Source organism: Gallus gallus, chromosome 5 (genome assembly GCF_016699485.2).
Source record: "Gallus gallus isolate bGalGal1 chromosome 5, bGalGal1.mat.broiler.GRCg7b, whole genome shotgun sequence".
Lineage (NCBI taxonomy): Eukaryota > Metazoa > Chordata > Aves > Galliformes > Phasianidae > Gallus > Gallus gallus.
The window spans coordinates 24464825-24481465 of record NC_052536.1 but is presented as its reverse complement, the minus strand read 5'-3'; the positions used below and the strand labels follow the sequence as shown (position 1 = coordinate 24481465).

The 16641-nt window shown below is 44.4% G+C and overlaps 1 protein-coding gene across 3 annotated transcripts in view; it reads right to left on the bottom strand.

Annotated features, from left to right (window-relative positions):
- The window catches only part of AXL (AXL receptor tyrosine kinase), a 39275-nt gene that overhangs the window by 2933 nt on the left and 19701 nt on the right, over positions 1–16641 (bottom strand). For all 3 annotated transcript variants that reach the window (XM_025150548.3, XM_025150549.3, NM_204627.3), the window contains exons 9-18: positions 15902–16046; positions 11298–11427; positions 11011–11111; positions 10073–10168; positions 7738–7818; positions 5991–6083; positions 5476–5597; positions 5078–5187; positions 3481–3640; positions 1987–2123 (exon numbers count right to left, since the gene is read on the bottom strand). In XM_025150548.3, coding sequence (XP_025006316.1) covers positions 1987–2123; positions 3481–3640; positions 5078–5187; positions 5476–5597; positions 5991–6083; positions 7738–7818; positions 10073–10168; positions 11011–11111; positions 11298–11427; positions 15902–16046 — 1175 coding nt within the window. The remainder of the gene's footprint in view (positions 1–1986; positions 2124–3480; positions 3641–5077; positions 5188–5475; positions 5598–5990; positions 6084–7737; positions 7819–10072; positions 10169–11010; positions 11112–11297; positions 11428–15901; positions 16047–16641) is intronic.

Here is a 16641-nt window from a genome sequence, read left to right as displayed (position 1 = left end):
TGGTTTTGGCCCTGCGTAGCTGACGGCACATGGGCAGGTTTTATGGATTTACAATCCTTGTTTCTCCCTATTTTTAAAAGCGCTTTAATCAAAATAATTAGAGAGTACCAAAAAAAAAAACCCTGAACTTCAAGGCCTGCCTACTGCTGTTACTGGCGACAGGCCCCATCCTGCCATGCAGGCAGTGTTTATCCTGTGGTCAAACACTAGCTGAGAGTGCTGGTTGCCCAAGGGCTGATGCAAGGAGATGTCATTGGCACCAGTGTCCACACGGGAACGTGGGGTGATGCCTCCAGCATGGCTGGAGAATGGCCAGAGCCATCGTTCTCCTTCCTGCACACCACCCACCAAAGCCACAGCTGCGCTCCTGCTCCTTCATTGTCACCAGTTCTGTGGGGAGCAGGGACAAAGCACAGTGCTGGCACTGGAAAACACCGCAGACAAACGACCTCAGTTAAACTTGTAAGTGGAAAAAATCTGAAGACGGCCCTCACTGGGAAATGAAGCATTTCACGATGGTCTTTACTTTGCTTTTACCTCCCTTGCTCTCTATCAGCTTTATGAGCCTCTTGGATTTCACACTGGTTTTATAGAAAGCTTCAATGCCTCTGTTATCTCAATCCTGAATCGCACCCCTTGCAAGTGGTTGAAATAACTATAAATGCTCCATATAAAATAGAAACTCCTTGCAACAAATTAAATACATTCTTTTACCTTGCCCTGTGAACAGCAGAAATTCATTTGAAAGAAAGGGCAAGAGCTACCAGCTGTACTGGATCAGCCCAACAGCCCACCAGGACCTTGCCACTGCAGCGGCCACCAGCACAAGCCCAGGGATAGTGCACAAGCTGAGGGTGAGCATGTAGGGAAGTGCTTTGAGCATATCCCCGTGGGTCTCAAAAGAAGCTCAATGGTCTCTCAAAATGAGGTTGTATATTTTTGGGTTGTTTTTTTTATGCATTCTTCTTCAGTGTCTAGCAGCTCATTGCATCTCTTCTCTATTTTTGGCCCTTATAGCATCTTAAAAGTTCCACAACTGGGAACCAAAGCTACTCACAGCAGTCAAGAGGCAGACATACAATGAATTTAAGAAGTGGCATAACTATGTTTTCATTTAAGCTTGGGAACAGTCAAAATGAATTGCTGAGAAGGCAAAAGTGCACAGCTTCAGAAACAAGATACAGATTATCCTCTTACACCGAAAAAAAAAAAAGCAAAAAAAAAAGCTGGGGAAAAGGATGGCACATGAAATATATTCCACCATCACAGCAGGAAGGAAGGGGGAAGAAAGGGGACTTCTTGTAGTACAGTTTTAAAAGACCACCAAAGCCAGTGTTTGTAGGTATGCCACAGAAATAAGGCAGGAGCATGGGCTGCAACACACCAGCAAACTACCTGAGTGCTTCCTTTAAGTCTGGAAATGCCTGAAACCAATATCCACAAGACTGTTCTGGTTTTGTTTCCACCTGCAATTTAAGGTGGGATGTTGATCTACAGAACATTATATATATAACTGTCTCCTATCTCTCTGTTATCCTGCTATTTCTAAGTGAATATTAGATACGATTTTGATAACTGGACCTAGGTTAGAAAGGCTCACACAGCCTCTGCAATCTAGTTTCCTTATAATCGTGCTTCAGGCTGTACCGTGAAACTCATCTCTTTTCTTAGATGCTGGCCTGAGAAGACAGGGAGCAGTGAGCTTCTGGAGACACAGTTATAGTTTCCACACAGCCAAGAGCTTCCAGCATTGACACTGTTCAAACTCTTGAGCCAAGCTCACTGCTTGCGGAGCTACCACAGGTTCCAGGGAGTTCTGCCAGCAGAGAGAATTTGATAGCTAACCCAGAGACTTTATAGTGAATGCATTTGTGTGATGGAAAGTGGATGGATTCAGGTTGAAGGGTCAGCCAGCTGCCCCTGAATCCTTCCTGTAAGCCAGACTTCTCAAGGAACCATGTGTCTGCAGGGAGAGGAAGTACTCACACATCTTCCAGGCACTCCGGTGGCTGCTTCAGCCTGTTCCCACTGATGAGGTAGTTGTAGATTTCTGCATTCTCAATGCCAGCATAAGGGGTTTGCCCTCGGGTCACAATCTCCCACATGGTCACCCCAAACGCCCACTGAAAGGGAACAGCACAGAGAACTGATGAACAGAGTTCCCTGCTTGTTGGGGTCACGTCATGTGAGCAACAGTGATGTTGGCCCAACTCTAGCTAGAAAACAAAATAAAATCAGATGCCGCTGATGCCAACATGTCGTCTCTTGGCCAGTCCCACTCTGCAGTGGAGCAGAAGGCTCTTGGAGCTATTGCTGTCTCCCACCAACAAACTTCTCCCAAGCACCTCCTACTCCCGGTTCCTGAGATGTAGCATCAGCTTTGTGGTCCCCAGCTACATAGAGTTTGGTTTGGAGGTCATCATTGTTTAATTCACGGAGCCAGATTCTCTATTACTGGAAATGTACAGGCACAAATGAAAGAGTTTAGCTACTAAACAGGGCAATGAACAAACTGCTTTCGGCTCACACTGATTTGTGCTGTACTCTGTACTGTCATACTTCTAACTTTAAATCAAAACTGCAAGGTTTGTTAGGTGGAAAAAAGAAAATCTTCATAAGCAAAACCCTGCCCAGTGTCTGTTGTAAACTGGCTGAACTGTGATCAGCAATCGCTGAACACTGCCTGCAGTGGTTATAGTGATCACCAGGGAGCACAGTAGCCAAGCTACAAGGCACTCTTGGTGTCCCTTCAGAGACATATGGGTAAATTGGAAGGCAAGTCCACGGGTTTGAAGGAGAAAACTAATGTGAAACCAGATCAGAAGGCAGCAAGGAGGAGTGGATAAAGTATCAGAGCAGAAAAAAAATAACAACCACCCTACCCTGCTCTCCATCCCCAAACAAATAATAACAGAAAAAAAAAAAAAAAACCTCCCACCAAAAACTATCCCATGCCAAGGAGAAGGGAAGCAAAAATCTCAGACAAATGGGAGAAGTTCTGGGGAGGAGTGTCTGAGCACCGATGTGTTCATTCCATAGTTCCACCGATGCCTTCTGTACAATGGAGTGCCATTGCTGCATATGTACACGAGTGTGTGCAATTGAGATTTAGATCACCTTCAGATTGTAACACAGAAGAACAAGGAAAAAGAGTAAAAGAGTGTCCAAAGAGTGAAAAATGAAAAGGATCGGGAGACAAGTAAAGGAGAGGACAGGGGTAAGAAGTGAAAAATGAAGGATCAAAGGACAAGAGGAAAATGAGAAAAGGGTTCATCACTTCTGCCATAAATCACCCATATTTTACATCTTGGGTTCTGAGGGCACTCAAGGCAGAGGTGACACTGTCCCTCAAACACAAACTACCAGGCCAACTCCCTTTCCCACCACCAGGGCCTTTCCCCACCCTCCACGATTACAGAAGGATTCCTCCACTTCTGCAGAAATACAAGCGGTCCCCAAATGCACCAGAGCAAAACTCACCACATCGCTGTGTGTTGTGTACAGATTATCCGCCAGGCTTTCCAGAGCAAGCCACTTCACTGGCAGCTTGGAGGCACAGCCCTGACGGTAGTAGTCTCCACTGTAGATTTTCTTAGAAAGCCCGAAGTCTGCAACACTCACATTCATGTTCTCATCCAGCCTATGGGAAAGTTTTAATGACTAAGAAAAGCATTCATTGGCCACCTCAGGCAAAAAAAAGAGGTACGCCCAGGACTACTTGGGCAGGGAAGTGAGGTATTTAGTCATCAAGTATTACCTGGAAGGATAATGACTTAATCTACTTGACAACTGATGTGAAATAATTCAGTGGTCTCAAATCACTTCTTTGAGACTAACAGAGAGCTAATTAGGAATAAGGAAATAAATGAATGGCTGTGCTCAGACGGCCTGCACTGTCATCCAAAGTGAACTCAGCTACTTGATAGAGGTTCAAAGATCAACAGTGTTTACCCGCACTGCTCACTGCTATCACTAAGGCCCATGCCCTGTATAAGCAATCAAAAAACACAAGGTAGTTGCCTAGATGCATATTACAGCTGCCTGCTGCAAGCCATTCTCTTCAGGCCAAGTTAACGGTCTGAATTGCTCTGTCACACACTTAAACCTAGACACTTCAGTAGGTAGGACGAGTAAAGCTCATAAAGACATCATGCCTCCAGGCTGCATAAAGGAAGATGTGATGACACAGGCACTCAGCTTCCTCCAAAAGAAGACTGTTTTTTTAGAAATATTATAAAATAGGAAAACAGTAGGAGTTTCTCAGCAGTGTCAATGCAGGCTAATTCATCATTCTTCATTATGACTATCAGCCTCCTGTCTGTACATCTGGACATTCAGATGCCTTTGGAAATCTGTGTCTTACTGCGGATTTCACTGGCTGTTGTCATTTTGTTCAGAGGCAGAGTTCTGCCTGCCAGAATGGGTTGTTCCTTTCCATTCCCAGGGAAGAAGCAGAGAGCGAAGAACAGAAAGGGACTTTTTCTTCATTTCAAAGAAGGCAAGGCAGTTTGGGGATAACAGCAATGTGGGATCACGCAGAGTGTTCACCATGCAATTATTTTTAAAGGCATTCTCCACATTAGCCATTCTTCACCTGCTTTCCAGGAAATTCTACATTTCTTATACTGTGATAATCAAGTCTTCAAAAGAGATACAAGGAATACAGATTTCAGACTATATTTAAAGCTGCTTTCTTTCTGACCCAGACAAACCCTTTCTCTTCTGTTTGTTACATTATGAAGTGGAACAAATAGCCCACGCTGACACACAGCGTTGTAATCAACCCTCTGAAAATATACGTATGCCCAAACCAGTGATGGAATAGTTTCTCCTAAATATGGTCAGTTTGAAGCTCAGCTGAAGACTAACAGTTGCCAACCCCCACAGTACCACCACTACCACATACATGTACACTCATGGACAAGACTCTCCCGTGCCTGTTGTCACTTAGATGCAAGGGCCAGCATCCCCCGGGAAGATCCCTCCCCACTTCTGTTGTGTGAAAGGTTTCTCATCCCTCTCTCATCCACTCTGGTCTTTCTTTTTTCTCTAAGTTCATGGTCCGTGGTTCACTTACATGCAGTTCCGAGCTGCAAGGTCTCTGTGTATGAAATTTTTTGAGCTCAAGTACTCCATCCCACTGGCAATGTCAATCATGAACTTGAGGAGTGTCTGAACAGGCAAGTTCTGAAAGAAATAACTGAGTTATTTCATCTTTCAACCCCGTATGGCAAGATTGCAACATTTTCTACTAGCTTACTGACAAGGGACAGGAGATTATAGGCAAAGTAGGAGTTGGTTCTCACTGTGCATGGGATTAAATGCTTCAACATATGATCCCAATCAGAGCTTCCTCTGCTGTCAAAATCTGATCATCTGCCAATGCCTCTGCGAGACTGAACCCAAACTGATCTGAGCACGTTCTCTGAAAATCCATGCCCTCCCTAAAGGAATTTTACAATAAGAAAGACTTACAAAAGGGTTTTCCCCGATCCTTGACATCAGCAGAAAAGCATGAAGGTCTCCATGCTTCATGAAGGGCAGGATCACCATGGGAATTGGGAGACGGCCCTTGGGACGGCTTCGTAGACTGACTCCTAGTGAATACACACACAGCAAAGGGGTTTTAGCAAACAGCAGGCCCAAAGGGAATCTTAGAGGTTACCGTGGCCTTCTCTTTTGAAACTGCTGAAAAAAAATGTGCTTTTTTTGGCAGGTAGGATCTAAACTCCTTTGTATGCTCCTGTAGGGATTGCAACAACCAGATAATTAGTTTAAATAACAGATGTTCATTGCAAGTGTATGAGAGCTGCACGTATTTGTTTTCAGCACTTACACCCACTCCAAACCCCTCTAAGGCCTGGAAAGTGCAGGTGCTGCTCCCTACAGCACAGAGGTGCCTGCACCAATGCTGCTTTCAGAGAGCAGCGCTGGTGGGCATGTGAGGCTGGGGGGGGATGGTGCAGGAGTGAGCAGCACCGCTGGCTTACCAATCAGCTTAGTGACATGTGGGTGGTCAAACTCCTTCATACACGCAGCCTCCCGCAGGAACTCCTCGATGTCAGTGGAGGTGAAGATGTCCGCTGGAAGAAAAGGTCACTGTAAGTTTTCCTCCTTGGTCCTTCGGTGAATGGCTCCGAAGGACATTACAGATAATGATCCTCAGAAGCTTGCTCTTTGTGAAGGTTTTGCACATCCTCCCAGACCTACAGCTAGATGAGCCAGTTTACAACAAGGCAGAGCCTGACACTTTCATCTGGGACGGTCGGCAGTAAGCATGCATCAGAGACATCTGGTAAATTGCTTCTTGGCAGAGGAAAGACCTGCCAATTAGCAGCTCTTTTCTCAGCAACAACTTTCCTTGGAAGCCATAGAAATCACTGTGCATTAAAGACATAAGAATAAATTAGCTAAAAGGACCTAAACTACAGTCTCAGGGAGAGGAGATGGCACACAGAATTAAAGAAAATGCTAAGACTGAGGAGATGGCTGGAGACCCCAGCAGGGGTTGCAGAGCTCAATTCATCTCCAATGAGGACAGCACCAGCGATCCATACTTCTCCATCTCTTAGCACAGCTGAGTCTTGCTAGGGCTCAGACTTCTTATATAACCACAGTACTGGAGACCTTGGACCAAATTTATTAGTGACACACAACAATATAAATTTGGAGAAAACAATTTGTCACTATTACTCCAGATTTACAGAAGTATAATGATATAATCAAGAATTAGCCCAGCAGACCACTTCCCCCACTGGTGCTGCTGAATTTAGTGGGAGTCCCCTAGTTCTGCTACGAAACCAGACTCAGACCTGTAAGGGAATATTCACATTCTTTGCTTTAGGGAAGTCATTTAATATGATTCAGAAGATAGAAGTACATGATTTCCTTTCTACAGCCAGAGGAGAGAGGAAGGTCCCTCTAGAGGGTAACAGATTTCCCAAGTCAGATGCTTGAAGGCAGAGAGTTTGAATATCCACTAAACTCCCTGCAATCTGATTAGAATGACTGTTGAGACTGGAGAAAATGTTTTAACTTACACTACTGTGGTACCAGCATACTAAGCACAAACTGGCACTCTGGCAGCCAATTTTAGCTTCAAAGGCATGGAAGTGTGACTCTGCTTTCAGTCAGTCACAGTTAATTTCTGCCTTACAGGCAACAGGGCTAAAATAACGTAGGTTAACACACGTATACATATATATGCACAAACTTGCTTTCACTTATACCTATTAATTGCTTCTCATGTCGCACATCTCCACCTGATGAATGTTAGCTGCCCTTGCTCTGTACACTCCTCCAGTGACTAATCGGAAGGGAGTTATACTGTTTTGCCACCTACTGCTGACTACATCATTAGCACAAAGCAGACCTGCCTGAGCTGCCTATGCCAGGTGATGTAGTGGTGGTGTTGAATCAAGCAACTGAACAACATCCTCTGCACACAAAAACTGCAGCTAACTGAAGCTATGACATGCTTTTGGTTGCAATCACCACGTGCTAGATGCTGTACAACCAGCTGAGGTAGTATAGGTCCTTCCCTGAAGAGCTTCCACTGCAAAAGGACTTAAATAAAAGGAGAGGGAGAGAACAGTGGTAGAAAGGCTGAGTGGGAAGCTCAGAGAGGACTAAGGAAGAATGTCAGTATATGTCTGATGGAGAATAGGACAGACAGCATTTAATCTTTCCAAGCTCTCTTCTCTCTTAAGTACTTCAGGTAGCCGCACTCCCACTTACCTTTCAGCATCTTAACTGCCACTTTCTGGAAAGAGCCATCATCTAGCTTCAGTAGTGCCTCTCGAACTGACCCAAACTCTCCTGTGAAATGACCAGAGCAGGCACTGAGGGAACAGCTTTTAGTGAGGAAAGTACAATTCACAGCAGGGTCACACTGGGGGTTGCTGACAGAGAAGCTGAGTAAGCAAAAGAAACACAGCTACCAGCTTTATTTTTCATTCTGCAACTCGAGTCAGCAGTTTTTAGCATACTTGTGCCTAGGAGAGGTAGCACAATCAGCAGACAGAGGCCACTGTGCCAGCAGTCCAGAAAGGAAAACAAGAGGGAAAGCAAGCAATCATCTGCTAAGCGGACAGTGCAGTCACAGTATGGGCTGGGACCTCCGGCAGACATTTCTGGGGAAATCACATCATGAGGAACGCAGCCAAGTGAAATTCTGGTCAGAGAAGGGGCTGTGAGCGGGAGCAGTAAGTGGATGGGCTGGATGAGGAGGCTCCCAGTGCTGACCGTTCTTAGAGGTGACAGCTGTCAGAGCTGACAACCCAGTAATGGTGCCAGCACTCAATCACTTGAGACACAATCAGGCCTTATCTCTCAAAATTCAGGAAACAACTTGCATGAACCATTGATGGCTAGACAAAATATACAACACCTTCTTCTGTGTGTGAGACACGTCAATTCATGTAAGGAAGAGTTTACCCTTGTGCTTTCTCTAAGGGAAATGAGAGGAAATGCAAAGAGTCAAATCTTCTTCAAATTATTTTAGCCTGAAGTGGCTTTACACCCACAGCATAACAGACTCTTTGCATTAGTTCTGGCTCTAGATTTGCTCTCCCTAATTTTGTAACTGATTACCCTATGCAAAATCTGTTTCTATGAAAGTCTCTATTACCGAAGAAGAGGAAGCAAAATGTGGTACTCAAGATGCATAGCCCAAAACATTATCTTTCCACTGGCTTTTCACAGTGTCTTTCACTGCTGTGTGGCACGTGCTTATTTCACAATAACCATATGCAGTGGATATCAGACCAAAGAAGAAGAGAAAAGGGAAGGATCTGAGCAATTTTGTATTGCTTCTGCGTTGTGGAGCTTTTCTCAGCTGCAAAGTCAGCAGAACCCAAGATAACAGAGCCATGTCCTCTTCTAACCTGTATGTTGAACTGAACAGAGGTTGGGTGAGTGGGGCTGACAACGTAGAACAGATCCTGTCAGCTAGCATCCTTCCACCAAGGACCCCACAGCAGCCAATTTCCACTGTTACTTGTCGAGGGGACAGCCCAGCAGTGTTTGAAGGATCCCAGAAACTGGACAAAAGCTGACACTGTTGAATTACTTAGCACTGTTCAGCCCTCTGGCCTTCGTCAAGAAGGTCATCTTCCTGATCTGAAAGAGCCTTCAGAAACACATTTGTTCTGGAAGGATTGCAGCAGAATATAGCTCCCAGTGGGACAGGGTCAAGAGAATGCAATAAAACTAGTCTCGTTAAGAAAAAGGAAGCCAAACACTTCAGCTCTCTTTTGTGTGTAACTCCTGACTCATGATCCTCTTAGTTACTTGCTTTATTGTTACACACTTTCACTTGAAAAGAAGGAAAGTCTGATTCAACGGCTAGGACACTAGTCTGCAATTTGGGAAATCTGAATTCAAAACCCTCATTTGCAGAGTTTCTGGGCCAATTTTTTAGCTAAAGTTAGGTGAGAAGCATCCCAACTTTATTTGGCCCATTCCTCATGCCCTGTAAAGTTGAGAGAAATGGTAGGTAAAAAGTAAGAAGAACTCCAAAGGTCCTGAATATGGACAAATGCCAGCAAAATTCAGTACCTGTTCCAGATATGCCTCTTTAAGAGCTCAAACTAATATCTGGAGCCAAACCACTTGACATGCTGGAAATATCTGAAATTGAATCAGCGTGTGTTTTGAGGCATTGGAGTGTCTGTAGTAGATCATCCGCCTCTGTATTGTTGCAGCATATTTGAATGTGTAAACAGAAAGAATTCTATAGCACCACTTTTAAGTAGACTGAGCAGGGGAAGTTTAAGTGAATACTCCTTTGTTTAAACCTCTGAAAAAAAATCATACCCCAGTGAATCAACAGTTCAGGAAAGCTGAACATACGCTGCAGTTCATGACTGTAGAGCCACACTGGCTTAGCCAATATCCCCTTAGTTATGCTAAACCTTTGAAATGTCTTACCCTAGAGGAAAGCCATTTAAATGCAATCTACAAACAGAAGGACAGAAAACAAGCTACTTATAATTGCTTCTCCCTACTCAGCAGTAAAGGTAACTCAAGCAGACTTCTAAAGTAAAGTCTTTGTCCAACTTTTGGTTCTTACCTTTGCCTAACATTCGTCCCAAGGTGAACTGCTGCTCCTGGATAAGGACATCTTTCAGTTTTGTCTTCAGCTCATCACTGATCCCTACACTCTCCACTGGAAAAACAAACAAACAAAAAAACAAAAAACAAACAAACAAAAAAAACCAAACAAGAGTAAAATCAGGGATACTTAAATGTTCTGTCACAACACCAAGAGTGACCTGTTCTAATTCCATCTCCAATCTGATTTCCATAATGCAAGATGGAAAATCTGAAAGAGCTCCTTCTCACATCTCCCAGTCTCACCACAGACAAGACCAGTAACTTTTAGCCACAAGAAAACATCTTTTTCATTACCAAAAGCACTGAAAGAGGGAGGCTGTGATAGCACAGCCCTTAATCACACCAAGAACAACTGGAGTACAGAACTACTGTGAATAACTGAGAAGACAGAATGCAAAGAGAAGGGACACCCGATGGACACTGGCTCATATGGACTCATTTAAGCTAATGGAACTGCACCAGCTTTCAGAAGTCTGACTGGCCTTCACACTATTTTAGGTACACTACAGTTCTTACAGTACCTGTCTGAATGTTCACTCCTGCAGCAAACTGAACTTAGAGCACACTGTTAACATTGTTAAGCCTCGCTCATCTGACTATTACACAGTACAGTCAAAACTGTGAAATGGGGGCAGGGAAGTGGTGAATTTATGCTTTGCACTAAAATATAGGATGACTGTAACTGTAATTAGTAGGTAAATGTTGTTATGTACTAAGATGGTAACAGCAACTCTTGCCTTTCGCTTTTGTCATCATCCACAGATTACCTAAATCTCATTGGAAATTATTTCCCATATTCTTGATCCAAAACCATCAGTTTCGGGGAAAACAGACAGAACAGCACATGCATGAACACAGTTTCTCAAGTAGAATCACTGAGGTAACTGGACTTACATGTTGCTTCAATGAGCTCTGGGCCCTCCCTGTTGAAAGACCTGGCAGCTCTGAAATGGACAGCTGGATCCCCTCTGCCAACCACACTACCAAAGGCATGGCTAGAAAGCAGAAAAGACACGTGGAGCCATGATGACACAGGCCATTCCCTTCTGAAGGGTGTGACAGACAGTTTGGGTGATTGTACTTAAACCACAACATTTTTTTGTAAAATAATCAGTCAGAAAACCACACTGGGGGAAAAAGTGAAGATGTCTCTTAAGCAGCACTAGGAGAAACTCCCTTACCCAAATCGAGTTTCCTTTCTTCTTTTTCGAAGGAGAATAAGAGCCAAGGCAACAGCTGTGACCAGAGCTGTGAGAATGCCCAATGCCACAGGAACCCAGGACGTCCCATAAGGAGGCTGTCTCTGACCACCTAGATGATGGAGAAAACACTAGTCAGCAAATAGAAGAAGGTAAACAGCCCATATCAGGATACATAAATATTTTGCTTTTCAATGGAAAAGCTGTCTTGCTGATTTTCATGTACAGAGCGAATCACTGTGCACTGGAACTGGCATAAACAGCTACCCAGTCAGTCTAGCTGCTGGACACATCAAGGACAGAGCAGATACATGCAGCTATCAGACTTTATTCTTAGTTTTGACCACCCAGAAAGTAAAAGGCACTGCTCCAGATTAAACTACTTTATGTGACATCATGACCTGCAGTCTCAAGACAAAAAATATATATATATTTAAGAAGGGTATTTTGCATACAATTTTCACTTTGCCCTGTTGGAGGCAGCCAGCAGAGCCTTGACCAGGCTACAGAGTACTGCCCAAATGCCAACCAGATAACATTTTGAGAGACAATAGCTCTTCAGGGCAATCTGACAGAGATTATTTACACCTCCCCTCCCACAAAGAGAGCCTTGGTATTGGCTGTTAACCTCTCAGTATTGTTTGCTCCCTTTTTGTTTTGTAATACCTCTCTACCAAAGAGAAGCAGGTTTTTCAAAGTGCCCTGCAAGTCAAGGAAGAAGTCAACCAGCATGCAAGTTACAAGTCTTGTCTAATATCTGCTTTCAGATTAAATATATTTTTGACTACAAGCCTCTCCTCTTCACAAAGGAAATGGACACGCTGCCAATCTGAGTAAGCGACAAGGGAAGGAAGATACTGCAACAATATGGCTATGAAGAGGAGAATATGATCTATGCTTGGCAAACAACAGATAAATTAATCCAATTCCCTGGGAGGTTTCTTCTCCAAATAAAATTGCTGATGGCTAAATGCCAATTTGAATAGGTTTATTAAAATCTAGTGTAGCCCTCGTTTCTGCAATTGGTTTAAAGAACAAACAAGTACAGGTAACAGATCCCTAAGCACTTTTCATCTGCACACTCCCTTGCTCACCTTCAACTGTCAACTGTGAAGCTTCAACCAGAAACTAAGGATGAGTCATTTCTGATGGTATAAATAATCCTATTGTGGTATATATCATAAGAGTATAAGTAAACCTGCCCTTAAAAGAGGTGTTAGGATAATGGGCTGAGATTTGGATTAACCTCTGCACAGATGTGTGAAAAGGAGTGAGATATTCCAATAGGCAGAGTCGTGGCAGGCAAATGGCTTCTGCAGTTTGTTTACTGGTTGCATTATCAAGCCTTACCATCCACGTTTTTAAGGAGGCATTGTTAGTCTATTAAACAGGCAGGGCTTAAGGAAACAGAGCTCTGGAGAATTCTCTCTTACAAAAATTATCAGAGCTTGCACCTATCCATCAGCATCTTATCTTCCTTCAGTGACTCCGATTCTCTTCCCACACAGAGAGTTTTGTAGGCTCTTGGTTTTATGATACCCTTTTTTTGCTGAACCTTTTGACCTGGCCTTCAAGGCTGCTAATGAGGAGGGAGGGGGATCTGAAACAGAAGTGCAACAATTTCCAAGCCAATCACTTGGGGCGTTCCCATCAAACAGTCAGGGGAGAAACAGGGAACAACGCTGATGTAAAAGATCCTTTCTGATAGCTGACAATAAGGTTTCCTTGGCCACACAGTGAGACAAGCCTCTCTCAGTCTATTTATCTACTCTGTCTGCTCTGGTCTGGTAGAGAGCAGGGATTTAGGTCACTTCAAGGGAGGGGTTCCTCCAAAAGGAGGACAGATGAAAACAAAACAAATCAAAGTGATTCTCCTTGTTTCTAAACTGCTAGGAGTCAGGAGCCCAACCCAGTTCACAGCAAACATGTCAGAAATATAAATGAATGTCGAAATTCACTGCTTCTCCTGCTCTGTCCCAGATCTTGGCTTCCCTGTCTTGCTACTGAGCTAAGGAGGATGGTTGCAGCCCAAGAACGAGTTGCCGCTCCCTCCCCAGCTCTGTTGCTTTCCCATCTCTTGCTCTCCACTCTTCTGACCAGCATATGCCTTCAGACTGCACGAGGCAGACAGAAGACAGTGTTACTGGATGAGCGTAAATGAGGATTTAGGAGCCCTTTGATGATGAAAGAAGCCTTTCTATTTCTGTAGGAGGCCTTCTATCGCAAAGGTGTGCAAAAACAATCCAAGAGACCTCTCCTGCCTGTAATCACGAAGATTACAGATAGAAAAAAAAACCACTATTAGGCTATTCCTTTCCTTTCTCTGCAGTGAAAGAGAGAGGTTTACACTGAGGATGCTTCTGAACATACTAGAACGCTCTTTGTTAATGGTGCACAAGATCTCTGCATAGGCAGGGTGGAGCTCTACTAGCTTGCTGTGATGACAAATATGCCTTAAAGTTTATACAAGCTTAGTCATCCCTGCTGCCGCACTGGGAGCTGGTCAGAAACCACCCCTGGCATTTCTCACTGAAAGCAACCAGTGCCAGCCTGCTATTTTAGGAAGGGAAGCAACTTGTATTTCTACCAGGCATGCAACAAAACTGCAGTATTTCTGCAGTTCCGCTGTTTAAGGCCTATCAGCTTTTCCACAGTGAACCTTTATTTCCAGACTGTTATTACTGTGAACTGAAGCTGAGAAAACTGACAAAGGATTCAGAACAAATATGCATGCTTTCAGACAGAACTTGGCCAAAGCATGCACTGCTCCCTGATGCTTTTTTGAAGTGGTTTGTACACACAAACAAGCAAACATTCTGTGCTTTTAGGATTATCCCATTCTAGCTCCCTGTAATATGCAAATCCTATACATTCCCTGTGGCTTCTTGCCAGTGCTGAACATTTCCCAAAGGGATTTTCTAGTCCTTTCAGGTGCTTTTCTCTACATTTGGGTGCCACAAAAAAGACCAACAGGAGAAACACATGGATGGAGCAAATGATCATCCTCTAGTAGAGACAGTTCTGATACTCCACCCTTCCATTTCAGCCCCATGGAGAAGGACTTGAGGGGTTCTGGAGGATAAAAAGCTTGACGCAAGCCACTCAAGCCAGCAATGCATGCTTGCAGCCCAGAAGGCCAACTGCTATCCTGGGCTGCATCAAAAGAAGGGTGGCCATCAGGGAGAGGGAGGTGAGTGTTCCCTCTTCTCTGCCCTTGTAAGACCAAATCTGGAGTACTGTGTCCAGACCTGGGGCCTCTAGTACAGAAAGGATGTAGAGGTGTTGGAATGGGTCCAGAGGAGAGCCACAGAGATGATCAAAGGGCTGGAGCACCTCCCCTGAGGAGAAAGGCTGAAGACATTGGGCTTGTTTAGCTTGGAGAAGAGAAGGCTCTGGGTAGACTTCACTGAAACCTTCCAGTGCTTGAAGGGAGCTTACAGGCAGGAGGGGGACTGACTTTTTACACTGTCTGATAGTGACAAGAGGGAATGGCTTTAAACTGAAAGAGGGGAGATTTATATTAGATGTTAGGAGGAAGATTTTTACTCAGGTGGTAAGGCACTGACACAGGCTGCCCAGAGAGTTCGTGGATGCCCCATCCCTGGTGGTATCCAAGATGAGGTTGGATCAGGTCTGATCTGGTGCCTGATTTAGTGGGTGGCAATCCTACTATAGCAGGGGTTTGAACTGGATGATCTTTATTGTCTCTTTCAGCCCAAGCCTATGGGTTCTTCTTTAAATAATTTGGGGTCTTTGATTCTACAGTGAGTGTGCTCACGCAAACCATCAGTAAAACCTTCATCACAAGAACTGGGTTGCCAAAGGCCTTTCTGAGACACTTGCATGTTAAAGCCAGCACCAGTACACTGCTGCAGGTAGGGCTGCAGTTCTCCCCTTTCTGCTCTGTCCTGTTTTCCCAGCTCTGGGAGGCCCCCTCCAGGCTCCCCTGTCATTTCTAAGCCCGGAAGGATCCACGTTCGTGTGATTGACCAAAAGAGACATGTGGCTTGGGAAGAAAGGAGCAGCAAGTGGGTCAACACCAGAGATTACAGATTTCGGTCTTGTTCTGTTTCCAGCTCATGTTGCAGGACAGTCCATCTCCTCATACATCACTCAGACCTTATCCATACCCCAGCTTCTATTTCCCATTTACTGTGAAATGCAAGTGGCAAGCAAACCAGCACTGATGACCCAACCTGCCCTTTTGCTCTAGGAATGTACTCTGTGCACACATGCCCTTTGCCCCCAACACACTGTTCCACAGAGTCCAATCCGTACAGCACAGCTGCTGTATCATGACCTTCCCCTCCTACCAGTAGCTCAGCCTCTCCATGGAGAGTGCCATGCTGCCTTCATATAAACACGTTCAGTAAAACCATCACAAAAAAAACATGCAGATATGCTTTAAATCAGGCTCAACTTTAACAAGTCAGGAATGGCCTTAAAATAAATCTACAAGAACCTACGTTAGAGAAATTCTCTCACATTTACTCTGGTAAATGCAAGCCTAAATGAAGGATTTCAAAGCTCCAAACGCACCTTTTCTAACGCTTTCCCCATGTGAAGGAGTAGCAGTGAACACTCACCCATGACCTCCTGGGCTTCCAGCAGGAAGAGGTCACTCCATGGTCCGCACCCAGCCGAGTTCAGCACACACACCCTGATGATTAGGTCTTTGAGAGGGTTCCACGTTGTGAGATTTGCTTTTGTATCCTGCACAATCATCTCCCCCTGAGAGCAAATGGCAACAAGCTGTAAGATGCCTGAAAAGGGAGCTAAAATGTCTAAACCAAACCATCACCGTGTACTTCCTTGGTGCTACAAGGGCCAGGAGCTGTGATTCCTGCTCTAGTCTCAGATTCACCACTAACTGGGGGTGTCACCTTGGGTTTCTCTTCTCAAAAATCACTAACAGCTTCCCAGGGTGTAGGGAAGATAGAAAGTTTAATGATTTCCTTCTTTGAGATCCTCTTTGAGAAACCAACATATCTGCAGCAATTTTGGGGACCTTCTTACACATCATTTGCAGTAGTTTCCACTGCTGACACAATGTAAACTCAATGGAAATTCACAATATTATTATTCAGAAAGTCAGTGATGCTGGCCTAGTACAAAATGAGTCACGAAACAAAGAAAATAAGTCTCTCTTGCTGCCTGTTATTACAAGCTTGTTCATCATTAATAGGTACTGGTGAAATGTATATTAAGGAGTGAGAAACCATAAGAAATGCTGTGAACTTCAAAGGCAGATACCTGGGGAAGGTCAACACTGAGAATCAAATGAAAGGCCTTCTACCCTGACAGGGTCCTTTCAACTCCTCACATA